Here is a 15,156-nt window from a genome sequence, read left to right as displayed (position 1 = left end):
AGATCTTCTTCATGATTATTATACTGTAGACATCACTGTTTAATCAATACATATATGACTGATCAATGAGAGCAAAGGCACTGGATAAAGATGCCATTTGCAACAGCTAGGTATCCAATGAAGTATTATTTTATTTTGAAGATTCTTGAGTCTACTAAGTTGTTTCTGCATAGGTTACTGCTAGTGCAAGGTTTAAAAAAAAATTGAAAGCATAGTTACAGATTCGAAAGCTACATAAAATTGCAAGTTGTGTTACCTGCAGGATGCGATTTGAAAAGTTCTTCTTTTAGAGTTGGCAGGAATGCATTGATACGATCCCAGGTGATTGTCCAAAGTTGGGAATAACCTTCAGGACTGGAGAACACCCTGGCTGAGTCCATTACTAACAACATATTCTTCAGTGACTCAGGTATTGCTTCATACTGTAAAGTAAGTTATATAATAGGGTTACAAGTGCAAGAAGTTATGAGCAAAAATAAATTATTTTGAATTAAAAAATAAAATAACGTCATGTGGTAGTAGTAATTACAAACATTAAAAAAAAAAAAAAGTTAAACACCAAAATACAGAAAAAATGAACTACAAATTTTGGGATATGTATTAAAAAATTGCACAAGGTAGCACACGAAATGTCAGTGGTGCAACTGTACGAGCAAATGCTGTGCTACATGAAAATGATGCTACTGCCCGTGTCTCACGTCCTGAACCGAGAGTTCCCTAGTGCTTATAACCACGCCTCTTAGGTCTGCTCGGAACGTTACGGGAGGTGCAACGTGGCGGCACAGCAGCATATTACATGTGCTGAAAACATTATCCTACGCCATCGCAGGGATCTTTACTGGTTATAATAATGGATACTCTAATCGTGGTTACCACTATCGCTATTATCTCTGATGGCAATTTCCTAAAATGTAAGTACACACTAGGCCACTCTTCGTTCAGTTTGGACAACTGCTGAATTACCATAGAGCAGCATTTCTCAAAGTATGTTCTGGGGTTCTGTGAGCCGTATATGATTTTACTTGGTTATTTAACGACATTGTATCAACTACTAGGTTATTTTGCATCGATGGGATTGATGATAGCGAAATGGTATTTGGCGAGATGAAGTCGGGGATTCGCCAAAGATTACCTGACATTCGCCTTACGGTTGGGGAAAACCTCGGGGAAAAACCCAACTAGGTAATCAGCCCAAGCGGGAATCAGACCCGCGCCCAAGTGCAACTCTGGATCGATAGGCAAACGCCTTAGCCGACTGGACTGCTCCGGTGGCTATTTTATACTTAGTGGATATTATAGAAATATATATAAATGTTACGGAAATATGAATCAATAATAACATGAAACCACCGATAATAATAATAATAATAATAATAATAATAATAATAATAATAATAATAATAATAATAATCCAAGAATATGCGTAATAACAATATGTTTAATGAACATCTAAAACGGAAAATACCCATAATATTTATCACTTTCATCACTGGATTCTCTGCGCATCTGTTCACTAAAACAAAATATCGAAAAGACAAAATGCAGAAGTACAATAGAAATGAGACTACAACTTTCCGCCATAAAACCAGATTGCAGGCTTAAAAAGCAAATACATTCGTCCCACTGAACAGAATTATTGAGATACTAGCTTTCACTTGTCTGTTAATTTAAACACTAATAAAATATTACAGGGATTCCGCAGTTACACTTTAGATTAAAAGGGGTTTCGCGGTGGAAAAAGTTTGAGAAACACTGCCATTGAGGAAAGAGTTTACGGATGTGTACACGTGATAACCGTAATCGCGATTAGGTCGATAATGTCTTGTAGAGACTGTAGTCTACAACTGGTATTAGTGTTTAGTTACAGGAATTGATGGGGACATAATCTGTTTCGTGAGGGGACAGCCTATACATTCGCTTGTCAATGGCTGATCTTGCTCCATAGCTGACGAAAGGAATCCTGAAAAGGCCGATGTGTTGAACGTAGGGTATTAGGCACATGCAGTACGCAGCTCCTCCTACCCTGTCCCTCTGCGTCTCGCCCCGCAAAGAAACAGCTCAGGAAGTGAGGCACGGGCAGTAGGTAACATCATGAGTCGAAATTGCACAAGATGAAAACTTGTTCCGAGTTAATTAATTTGAAACATAAGTAATCCTGTAAATGTAAATTCTATTATGAGTTCATTCATATGGAGTGGACTGTACAAGCAGCCGCTACAGTAACTAGTCGCACATGCACACAGGCATTTTGTAAACACAGCTCTATGTACGATGCAGTGTAACCTATAACCAATACTTTTTTTTTCAGCTCTAGTAATAAGAAAGTGTCAGTATTTTTAAAACTGTATAAAAACAACAATGTGAAATTTGGACTCTTACTTTGAGAGGGAAACAGAGATTAAGGTTCTTAAGAAAATATTTGGGGCTAAGAGGGATGAAGTTACAGGAGAATGGAGAAAGTTACACAATGCAGAACTGCACACATTGTATTTTTTACCTGACATAATTAGGAACATTAAATCCAAACATTTGAGATGGGCAAGACATGTAGCACATACGGGCAAATCCAAAAATACATAGAGAGTATTAGTTGGGAGGCCAGAGGGAAAAAGATCTTTGGGGAGCCGAGACGTAGATGGGAGGATAATATTAAAATGAATTTGAAGGAGGTGGGATATGATGATAGAGACTGGATTAATTTGCACAGGATAGGGACCGATTGTGGGCTTATGTGAGGGCGGCCATGAACCTCCAGGTACCTTAAAAGCCATAAGTAATTAATTGATTAACTAGTGGACTTACTCGTGTTAATTATGTAAGATTTGTGTGGCTTAACAGCTGTTTCAGTGCTTCACGCACCATCCTCAGAGCCTACTAGCTCTAAGTACTACTACTAAGAAAGTATAAAAATAACATAGATACGTGCAATTGAAATTGCCTCTTACTTTTGAAAAGATATACACTTGATTCCTGTTTCTTTTATTCTTCACATATTCGCTATTAATAACATTCTATTTGTAAATAGAATGTTTGTCCAGAAATGTGTCAAATTTCAATCAAAATTTGAACTTTTTTCTAAAAACTTATCCAACAGATATTTATACATTAAACTTACAAGGAGATCACTTTTGTCCACATGCATATACTTGTCCATGAAGTCAAGAATAGTGAGCCAGAGGGCTGTGAATGTAGGCAGGGACAGCAGTGGAGTGAGATGATGCAAAAACACTTTGGACAGAACAGTAGCAGCCCTCATCCGTGTCTCTTCCATTCCAGCAGGATCCTGCGGGCTGACTGGCTCTAGCAGTTTGGCCAACAGCGGAAACAAAACCTTGTTGAAACAAGACTCCCATTCAGGGGCTGTCAGTGTTTGGAGGTCATGTACCAACAGTGCTCTCTGCAGATACGTTATGGCACTCATTCGCACCTGAACAAAACAAGATTATGTGATGTGAAAATGGAATTAACAAGCAATTAAAAGATAGAATTTTATAAAAAAAATATTGCAATTCTCATAGAGAGTTCGAAGTTAAGAATAGATTGTAAGTATTGTGGGACAATGTTGTAATAACAGTTACTGTACGATCGTGTTTTTTGTTGTATTTACAGCTACTGTTGTTAAGTCTTGAAAGTTACAATTCCCACACAAGAACCTGTTGCTAGGGAAACCATTCTTCATAATATAAAACTATACTGAAATAGATCCATTACAGTACACTTATTGTTACTTAGTTACCATTACAGTATAGTTTTGCAAAGGCTTTGGAATAATATTGCTCTAAATTTTCAATGCAAAATACAGTATATTGTATTTGCAATTTTAAAAATATTATCGTGCAAAAAATGTTGTAAAATACAAATTTGTGAAGTGCATTACAAAATCTCGGAAATTTAAAAACTCGCTCTGCTCGTTTTTCAAACTTTCCCTCGATTTTGTAAAAAACACCTTGCATCGTAATATACTATTTCCAGATTCATAACTGGTACACAGTGCGATGCTTGTAATAATTTAGCTTTTAAACTCACGCATATGACAGTAGTGTTTCTTTTCCCTGTAATATTGCTAACAGAAATCAGAGATAGCACTACTTTCGTAAGTGATTTAGAGAAATGAGCATTACTTATTTTTGCACTCATGCATTTTACAAACTCGTTACAAGAGACAATATGTAGTATATACATACTATTCTATACTGGCTGCTATCCTAGTGGGCCAATTCAGTGAGAGGCATTCCCTTTAATGTATACTGTGTTAGAAAAGTCGTAGTGAATCACCCAGACAAGAAGTGGTCGAATGAGCGAGTTGACAGATGGTAACATTTGAGACTCGCATTCAGGAGATCCTGGGTTCAAACCCCATGGCTGACAAATCTAACTGGGGTTTTGCATGGTTTCCCTCAGTCACAAAGGCAAATGCCGGTTGGAAAGAAGTGATCATTTACACCCTCTTAAGGATGTTGTTATCACTAGTTGAAGAATGGGTCATTCATATTTCCTGAAGAATACTGTTACTATTAGTTGTCGTATGGTTATGGAGACAAGATTAAGAAAGAGGGGGTAAAGGCTAGGATCAAACCAGATGGGACTTCCAGTTAGGCAGTGCTACCAACTACTCCTTCATATTTAGCTGTCTCACTTGCTAAACTGACTTCACTGCGACTATCCTAACACTCTGTATACCCATCTCACACATAAAATAATTTTTTTTTTTTTGGCTAGTAGCCAAGACTCTGGAATTCGCTACCTGCTAGAATCAGGGACTGTCGAAATAAAGTTGAATTCAAACGCAAACTTACTAGGCACTTGGCCAGTAATTGATTTCTTGTAAATAGTTTCCTTAATCTATCACAAAATATTTCAATAACCAGTAATTTCATCACTATACAATTTTGTTATTCTAGATTAAAAATAATGGAGATAATTATTACAGTTGTCTGAACACTATTTATTTATTTAACCTGGTGTTAATAAATAGTGTTCAGACAACTGTAATAATTATCTCCATTATTTTTAATCTTACTTATGACCACTGTTGTATGTTGACCTTTTAAGTATTTAATCTTTGTTATTATAGGTTTAATTTGTAATTCAGTAAGTATAAAATATTCTTTGTTTTTCTATGATAAATTATCTAGCTTTCATAAGTCAGGTAATCTTTTCGCACTTTGATTTTTATTGTAATTGTAATTGCAAATTTAATACTAATTGTGATTTTATTTGTAATTGTAATTGTAAATTTAATACTAATTGTAATTTTATTCTTCATATTATAGTTGGAATCTCCTGGTAGAGGGGCAGAGAAGGTCTGATGGCCTTATCTCTACCAGGTTAAATAAATAAATACTACCGTAAAGTGGGGTGACTTTGAATGCCGAGGTGACTTTGAACAGTAATGTAGCACCTTTCTAAATTAAATGCTGTACCCAATTGCGAAAAAACTGAACTAATTTATTGACAACTTAAACAGTTTTTTTTGCAATTGGGTACAGCATTTAATTTAGAAAGGCGCTAAATTACTGTTCAAAGTCACCCCACTTTACGGTACTAATAATAAATAAATTTGTTTTCTTTTCAAGGACTCTAATCAAAGGTTAAATAGCAAACTTCTGGCATATCTGATTCCAATACAGTACTAACTTGTCGCCTAGAGTCACAGCACAGTCTTGCAATACCCTGAAGCAATGGACACCAGCCTTGGGCCCACAATGATGTAAAATCTGTTTCTCCATTTTCTTCAGCCCACCACCGGAAAATCTGTGCTGTGCGAGTATGAAGTGTATGCATCAAATCCAGCAGCTGGAACAACGTGTAACAATGTATGCACTTAAAAATATAAATATCTGCTGTTTATGTAGTTCCAGCCTAAATACAGGCTACTTTTATTGTAAGTGATGTCTTGAAAAGTTCAGTGACATACATACTTAGCTACATACAATAAGTACAAATGTTGAATAAAAACACTGAAATTTTAGAGTAACAAATTATACATATGGAGAACACGCACTTATCCATTCATTTACAAAAATCCCTTTCTAACTAATGTCTGTATGACTAATTTTTTTTTCTAAAATACAGGTTTTTTTAGGGGGTTTTCCCTTAATATTAGCAAGAAAGGGATGAGAGCAGAAACTGAAACACCCTTAAGCCATTTAACTACATTATATTAACAAGTTCTCTCATTTTACAAACCTATAGATCATCAATTGGCTCTCTTCTGACAAAGGACAAATTTTACAGTCCATACAAAAGAAACCAAAATGACCTGGAAATGTACAAAAACTTGTCCAGACATGTTCAAACTTTTTTTAACAAGAGTCAGAACAGGTCACATTGTCACACAAGTGTACCTACACCGATTTCACCTTTCTGATACTCCTATTTGTTTGTGGTGTAAAAATCATGACGAAGATCTGAAACACATTCTTCTATACTGTCCATCCATAAACCACAAAAGATGTAAATTAAAATCATCAGTACCAGATGCAGAAGACATAGCCCTGCAGTATATATTGACTACACCCCAACTCTGGCTACTAGCAACAGGATCTACAATGAACACCAATCAAAATAGCCCTCATTTCTCATGTAAAATAAGAACTGAAAAGACTACAGTGGAATATAGTGGACCTTATGTTGTCAGCAAACAGCTGGATACATTAAGAAGATTGACTGATATTAACAGGTTCTTAAAACTCAGTCATTACATTTACTATTAGTAAACACACATTAACAATAAACTTTCGGAAATATGTTGTTGTTGTTTTCTAATGTCAGGCGTTTGACAATAAAGTCATTTGACCTCTTGCACTCAAATATTTTTCAAAGATATTATCATGATCAGCCAATGAAGCACAGATTTTGAGGTGTTCCGAATCCATTTCTTGGTTTGAGTTGCACAATGGGCAGTTAGGGGACTGATATATTCCAATTCTGTGCAGGTGTTTAGCCAAACAATCATGGCCTGTTGCCAATCTAAATGCAGCTACAGACGATTTTCGTGGTAAATCGGGAATTAACTGTGGATTTTGATGCAGAGAGTTCCATTTTTTTCCCTTGGGATTGTGTTATCAAATTTTGTTTGTTGAAGTCTAAGTATGTAGATTTAATAAATCTCTTCACAGAGTAATACGTAGATTTAGTAACAGGTCTGTAAGTAGCAGTGCTGCCCTTCTTTGCTGAAGCATCCGCATTCTCGTTTCCCAGGATTCCACAATGGGATGGTATCCATTGGAATACAATTCTTTTATTGAGTGATATTAATTGAGAGAGTATTTTAGTTATTTCTGCTGTTTGAGATGAAGGTGTGTGTTTAGAGACGATTGATAGAATAGCTGCTTTGGAGTCTGACAATATAACTGCATTCCTAAATTTATTGATGTGGCATAGAAGATTCCTGAGACATTCACTTATTGCAATGATTTCACCATCAAAACTTGTTGTTCCATATCCAAGTGATCTATAAAGTGAGAAGAGACAGCATGTAACACCTGCACCGGCACCTTGTTCTCTGGAGATCATGGATCCGTCGGTGTATAAATGAAGCCAGTTTTGTGGAGGGTACCTAATATTAATTGTCTCTAAAGACAATTGTTTCAGTATTTCAATACTTTCGGAAATATACAATATGTTAAGCCTATTTGAAACAGTCACAATAACATATTCGTACTGTAATTAAATTTACTTGGCCTCAGCTTGGCTTATTATTAATCGAGATATCAATAATGACGAATTGCCACTGGCACCACCATATCTTATACAGAAACTGATCACAAATGTTTGGAACAGGATTGGAATTTTACTAAAACAGATTTTGTATTCACAAATATATTCAAATGCATTCCTTAAAAGTGGGATTTTCCTTAAAGCTGGGTTCCTTACAACCAGGAATCAATTTCACTGTTTTTACGGTAGTTCTGCTGGAACTTTTGAAATCATTCATTAACACAAGGTTTTACTGTAAGTCCAATGGACTCACACACACTCACTTCCAAAAAAGTGCATCAACATTTGAAATTAAGAGGATTCATACACCCTTCCTTCGAAAGACACTATCAACATTTATATATCAGTCCCCTAACTGTCCATTGTGCAACTCCAACCAAGAAATGGATTCGGAACACCTCAAAATCTGTGCTTCAGTGGCTGGTCATGATAATATCTTTGAAAAATATTGGAGTGCAAGAGGTCAAATGACTTTATTGTCAAACGCCTGGAATTAGAAAACAACAACAACATTTATAATAAAGACAATTACTAAGATTTAATGAATCATCAGTTTTCTGTTCTAATGTTAAAGGAGCAGTCCGCGACAAAATTAAGTTGGCTTTAATCAAACACGTTTTTCATTCTAAGTAGAATGTAATTTACCGCATGTCAATGCGAGGATGACTCCGCACAAATACTTATGACATCACAGCCACTGAACTGGTGTGATTGCGTAGTAGGCCGAGAACATCCCGAGTGCAGCGCTTTGTATTAAATAATCTTCTTGCGCCGTAATACACGTGAACAGAATTTCGGACTTTGTTGTGATTGAGTGAAGTTATATTTTGCTTTTCATTTAATCATAAAACAGCACATACCAACGTTGTGGTTTTATGTAGGGCTATTTTCTTTTATATGAACGACTCTGAACTACAGTAGACTAAACAGAAAAAATTGTATCGTAACACAGTGTAAAATGCCGTGGTGGTGTGATTTTTCGTGTTCAGAGGGAAGAACAAAAGCAGAACATGGAGAAGGGGTATCATTTCATGTATTTCCGAGCAAAGAAAAGTCACCGCAAATATTTAAAACATGGGCGAAGAAAATCAACAGAAAAGATTTTACACCATCAAAAACTGCTGTTGTGTGTTCTAATCATTTCCATGAAATTAATTTCGAAGAATCGTGTTTATTAAAAAGACGTTTAATGAAAGACAATAGAACTTCTATGAAAATGAAGAAAACTGCTGTCCTTAATTTTGAAAGGAGAATCTCCCCAAGATAGTTCTAATACTAAGCGCTCTTCTGCTTATAAATGAAAAAAGATCATCGAAGAAGTAACAGCAAGTTGCAGTGATGCACCTATAGCTAAAAATATTGACGTATGTGTAGTTCTCGAGGAGGCTGAAAATTCACAGAAACCTAATATAAACAAAGCTGTGCAGTGTGAGATAGGGTGCGAGACGCTAAGAAATGTGTGTGGTGAATCAGATGTGAGTGAGCCATAAACTGACTTAGACAGATCTTTTCGAATTGAAAAAGAAACTTCAAATTCTAATTCGTCAGGTATAAGGTACAAATTGTTTGAATATTTTTAAAAAACTTTACAACTATATTTCATTGGCAAGACAACATTTTATAAAATAATTTCAAAATTCGTAGAACCAACAGTAGGTGTAGTTATTTTCACATTCATGAACAACTTATCAATTCCCTAAAAGATAAAAACGTGTGAATCGCGGTGATGACCAATTTGACTCACCTGGTTACAGTGCAAAATATGTGACTTACAGTGTAATGGACCTCGATTCAGATAATCTTATTGACTTCATAGTTCTGCAAAAGGCCTAATTGTAGGCAATTTTGAAAAAGCAGCATGCGAAAAAGTTCTAGATCGCCTAAAAGAAAAAATGAACATTACCCTCTCTTTGTCGGACCGCAATAGAGGAATTAGGAAATTCATGAGGACCATCAATTTGACATTTGGCACATTGCAAAAAGCTTATCTAAAAACCTTAAAGCCGCCGCAAAAAACATATGAGAAAATACAAATGTGGAAAGACAGCATCATAAATCACTCATGGTGGTTATGTGCTATATGTGAAGGTGATTCTGACGACTTAGAAGACAGATTCATTTCTGTATTAAATCATGTTTGTAATATACACGAACAGAGACATATAAAAAATGTGCACACATTCACCCATACAATTGCGAGAGGGAATGGATCGAACCTGGACCCATGGATTACAATGCTCTGAAAAATGTTGTATGCAACCCTGCCCTTTAAAAGACTTAAAGCAGACTAATCAGTTTTGTCACACCAGCAAACTTGAATCATATCATAACGAGAGATTGGTTTACATTCCTAAGAGAAAACACTTTCCATATGATGGAACAGTAACAAGAACTGTGATTGCGATAGTGGGCCATAATTACAACGTGAAAAGAGCTGTAACTGGCTCCAGACTCCAGTACCCTAAAGCCACTAAACGATGGATGGAAAACATACAGCAGGAAGGAAAACGCGTGGAGAGAAGATATACAGAGAAATGTGTTGGAAGTAGCTCGCGGTTATCCACTACTGCAATTCGATGATGCACATGTTTTAGAGTTCTCTCAAACATAGCCCCGGTGCCTAAACAGTGTGATTCAACAACTATGGTGCAATAGAATAATATAAACCTTGTACTAATTTATTGCTGACGTGAGATAAACACGTATCTGTAGTCTCTTCATAACGAATATTTCATGTCTCGCATACATTCACTTGCTCAGTGAAGACGTTGACTTAGGTTATAATTGATCAAAATATTAAACCTTTTCAGTTTGAACCCTTACCAGACCCAAGTCGTTCTAATCACACAATGGGACAGAATGCATTGTACACGGGATTTAAAGTGGGATAGAGTTTGGGTAAGTTATTATTATTATTATTATTATTATTATTATTATTACTATTATTATTACAGTATATGCATGTGATAGGTCCTAAGTGAGTTAATAATAACTGACTGTAACATGAATTTGTATTTACTCGGTCTACACTATATGTCAAACGGAACTACAATGCAGTCTTATGAAGCGATCAGTGGTTATGACGTCAGAGCTTGCAGTAAGACCTTTAATATTTCACAAACTAAAAGGCGTAGAGAGATGAGACAAACGCCGTTAATCTAAGGATTACTTAGGTAAACATCCTATAATATAATACAAATTTCGAATTTTATCGCGGACTGCTCCTTTAATGAAAATCCATTAAGAGAAATTCCATTCCTATTTTTACTGTCACCATGAAATTATTCATTATTTAAAGGTTCACTACACAACCGAATAGTTCTCAATTAGCACTAAATTTTGGGACAGTATAAAATAAAGCAACAATTTTTTAATATTTATTCATTTCAGTAATCTGTCATACTATAATACCTAGCCTACGTTACTGTATAATTAGCTTATTACGAAAATTTATTGTTAAAACTGCATCTGCTTTCAGTTCTTTATCTGCCAGTCCAGAAAAATGAACCGCTTGCCTGAAGAACAAATTAAAAACTATCAATAATGAATTTTAAGATTCAATTAATATTAATACCTGTATGGAAACTTGATGGTATCCACTGGGGAGCTCCTCTGAATCACTTTCGTCGGCATCGTAAGGGTTTGATGCATTTTGGGGACTTCGTGCCCTGTTATTCTCATCCTTTCTTTTGCTGGAAGTTTTCTTGCGTGTCTTTGCTTCTCTATGGGATCCTGGACTTTTCTTTATGCTTCGTTTGTCATCTGAAAATATAATATTATTTATACTTCTAATTTAATTTACTTTGAATCTGTCTTTAGATATGAAACTACATTTAGCATGCATTATTTTAACACAGATAAAGATGCCAGAGTTTAGCATTATCTAGTTATCTAAAATGTAACTTCCATTTAACTATTCTGATTAGAGATATATAATTACAGACATACAGAAAAAATTTTAATGAATTCAAAGCTGTCAAACAGGATAAAATGCTTTTATTTTGAAACAGAGATTCATTTCTAGACTGTAAGTGACCGAAGTAAAACAAGATACTTACTTCCATTGAGACTAGCTTCTACAAATGTTCGAACACAGTGGACACAGTTCTCGAAATTGTATGGTGTGATGTGAGCAACATCCCTTACGAGGAAAGCAAGACTTTCACAACATTTCACCAGTGCATATGGGTCATGTGGCAGAAGCTCCCTTTCATGCACTATGCTGAATTGATTAACTGGCAAAGGACGGATTGTTAATGGCTGGATTTCACCTTCACGACCAACCTGAAAAATACAACAAAATAAAATAAATGAAACAGATATTTAATCTTGTTTCGAAGAACAAGATAATAACAGTAGATATTCACTGAATTTGTTTTCAATGTTCACATGTTCGCACACATTCTTTAAGCTTTGTAATTAATCAATCCGAAAATAAAAAAATTGTTTACTTCAAGGTCTTTGGATAAAAATTAAAATGTGGTCACCTCTGGTTCGTCAGATCAACTATTTCACTAATCTTATGTTTTCTCATGTATTTACAAATCGATTTACGTGTAGGAATATTGAAATAGAAATGTTATAAATTGAGTTCCTTTTTTATTTTCATACATTAAAGGTAATTTTACAAAATACTTCGTGCAGATATATTAAAAGCCTAAATTTCTTTGTCTGAAAGAGTATTCGACTGCAAGTAAAGAATAATTACTTTCTTTGACAGACATCTTTGGAGATACAGTGTATATGCCATTTCACTTATAAATTATTTCATGTAAAAAGTTACGAAAAGAAAATATGACTAGGGCTAATTTCATGTTAATCTTTAAATGCTGGAGGACTTATACCACTATTGCATGCAAATTTCCAACTCAACCAGGGGTTCGTATACCTGCATAATCGGGTAAAATCGTGTTGGGTTCGTTAGCTGAGTGATTTAAGAGACACACAAGGTATATCTGGCCAACATATTATATCTGAGATTGCAGGTTTGCGTTCCAACCACTATAGTCAATTGAGCCTGTGGTAAAGGATGGGGAAGGTCCACGTAAAGTAATCAGTGTAATAGTATGCATGGAAGCTGACAGGGTTTCAGTTGACTGTAGTTGAAATGATTTTGTTCCTTTTCAAGGGGGGGGGGTGGGAAATTTCAAAATTATTTTAAATTATTTTAATTAAGTCTAAGATAGTATTTAAGAACATCAACATAGTTCATAAATAATACATAATTTTGTCTGTTTCGGTCATTTGAGCTTCACAGATCATGGATAAATTTGCTCGTTTAAAATTTAAATATGGATTAAGTATACAGTAGTTGCTCCCTTGTTTAACAGTTTCAGTATAAAGCTGTTACAAGTAAAAAACATGCTCAGTAAAAAGAGGAGTGTATTATCGCTGGAGGTTCAAGATAAAGTGATTAGTAAAAGAGAAAGTGATTTATCTGGGGGGGGGGGGTGAAATGTGGGTCAAAATTCAGATTACTTTTATTCAGTTTTAAAATCGAAGGAAAATATTATAATCGAGTGAAATTCCATGCCACTGAAAGATTGTGCGAATATAATTATATGTAATGAAATGATGAGTTCCATTTATGATTTTCTAAAGTGGAAGTAATGAGTTAAAGGATAAAATTGTAAAAATTCTGTACATAACTTATTATAATATTAATCAGCAATACAATTCAAGTTATTTTATTTCATATACGTACAGTAGTTTAACACATTTCTGTAAAAAAAAAAAATGTAAAAAAAAAAAAAAGAAGAAGCATTTCCTCCTATTAAGCAACCACCCCTCTAAAAAAAGACCAATTTTACATGAAACTATCAGTGGTCATTTAATATAGTTTTTATTCACTTGCCTCGCCTGATTACTTGCCAATTTAGTTATTATCATATGCCTTGCTTCAAAATTTGGTCAAGTTAATGTCCACACAAAGCTAGTCACTTTGAATAGGGTACTTGTTCACTTGCCTTTCCTCTCTATTTGCCCCATGTAAACTGGCCTTTTAGTAAAAATATTTAATCTAAATCCAGTAAGTATTCAGATATAAGTTTTTATCACAATATGTAAAAGGACATTTACAAAGCAGAGCCTAAATGTCTCCTTAAAGTATATTTCATATATTATTTTAACATTAGTATTCCACTGTATTAATTTTCAAGTAAATTCCTATCACGGAGACAGAGACAGAAAAAATAAAATAATAATAAAATAAGGAATAATGGGGATTTGAACACATACACTATGTTTATTACAGTTTTAAAATAGCCTAATGAAACATGCGAATTTGTTGTTAGCTTGAAGAAGACTGTGATATAGGGAGAAATTAATCTTATTAAACTCATTCACTGTAACTTTCTCCGTCAGGTGTGTTATCATCTTCATGAGTCTATGTACGAAGACGACTTGGGGTCGGGGGGGATGGCCCAATGTGAATGTGGTAATTCATTGATTTGAGTATGTATATATAAATACAAGCTCTTCTATGCTATAATTCTATATGAAAATCAATCCTAATAAGTCTATTACTCTGAAAGAAGAACTAAGTCTTGCAACTAAATAAAACATTCCATTCATCATGCGCATATATACAATTAAAAAAAAAAAAAATGTGGTTAAGTGCTGACAGGCAGCAGTGCCTTAACCAATTTATATGTGTATTCCATCCTTGTCTAGGGGAGTGCTAACCGTCTCTCCTTTCGTACAACACGAATACGTAACTTCCACGCTGCTGTATATATACTTACAAAACAGCACACAGTGCCGACCGCAGGAGATAAATATAACATTACTATAAAAAATTTGTAAGTAAAAATTAGAATTTAATTTAATTTTTCCCGTACTGTATACATTTTTCTCCACTAAACAAGAGCGATATATTTACAGATTTTAGAAATTTCACTAGGACCATAATTCAGAGCATAAAATGGCGCATTTACGGTATTTGTCCGTATATATGATGCCTGTTTTTTTTCTCTCAAAATAGGCCTTAAAATTAGGGTGCGTTTTATATAACCAAATACAATAATGCGCACTCCCTTTGTTTCTTTCCAAGATCTGTAACCTCCCTCACCCCTGCAGCACTCAAAGTAAAGGCAACTACAGCAGAAAAGCATGCTGGAAAGTACACAAAGTTTATACAATCCTATAAATTATTATTATATTAATATATAATTACCATTACTGGCATTATTTATTTATAATAATTGTATAGGCAAACTACCAGCATGGATTTCGAAATGGAGCAAAGTCTGATGACAATGACGTGAGTGAATCTGCAGACTTTCGAAAAATTTGTAACTTATAGTTTCATGTTCAATTCTTAAGAGTTTTTTTTCCCCTCTCCAATGCCACCAGGTTGTCATTCGACATCTCTGGTCTCTCCTGGCAATGGCTTATTTGTAACCCACTCCTGAGGTTGAGGCACCTGGAACGCGG

General features: G+C 34.9%; 1 protein-coding gene and 1 non-coding gene across 7 annotated transcripts in view; both read right to left on the bottom strand.

Annotated features, from left to right (window-relative positions):
- garz (Sec7 domain-containing protein garz) overlaps positions 1-15,156 on the bottom strand; it is a 91,423-nt gene that overhangs the window by 28,314 nt on the left and 47,953 nt on the right. For all 6 annotated transcript variants that reach the window (XM_069849348.1, XM_069849352.1, XM_069849351.1 and 3 more), the window contains exons 25-29: positions 11,781-12,006; positions 11,297-11,484; positions 5,638-5,796; positions 3,116-3,427; positions 257-422 (exon numbers count right to left, since the gene is read on the bottom strand). In XM_069849348.1, coding sequence (XP_069705449.1) covers positions 257-422; positions 3,116-3,427; positions 5,638-5,796; positions 11,297-11,484; positions 11,781-12,006 — 1,051 coding nt within the window. The remainder of the gene's footprint in view (positions 1-256; positions 423-3,115; positions 3,428-5,637; positions 5,797-11,296; positions 11,485-11,780; positions 12,007-15,156) is intronic.
- LOC138692323 (U6atac minor spliceosomal RNA) lies at positions 14,322-14,428 on the bottom strand. Its single transcript, XR_011330071.1, has one exon. It is a non-coding gene; the product is annotated as a U6atac minor spliceosomal RNA (small nuclear RNA).

This window comes from Periplaneta americana, chromosome 16, assembly GCF_040183065.1.
Source record: "Periplaneta americana isolate PAMFEO1 chromosome 16, P.americana_PAMFEO1_priV1, whole genome shotgun sequence".
Lineage (NCBI taxonomy): Eukaryota > Metazoa > Arthropoda > Insecta > Blattodea > Blattidae > Periplaneta > Periplaneta americana.
This window is presented reverse-complemented; position numbering and strand designations above follow the sequence as displayed.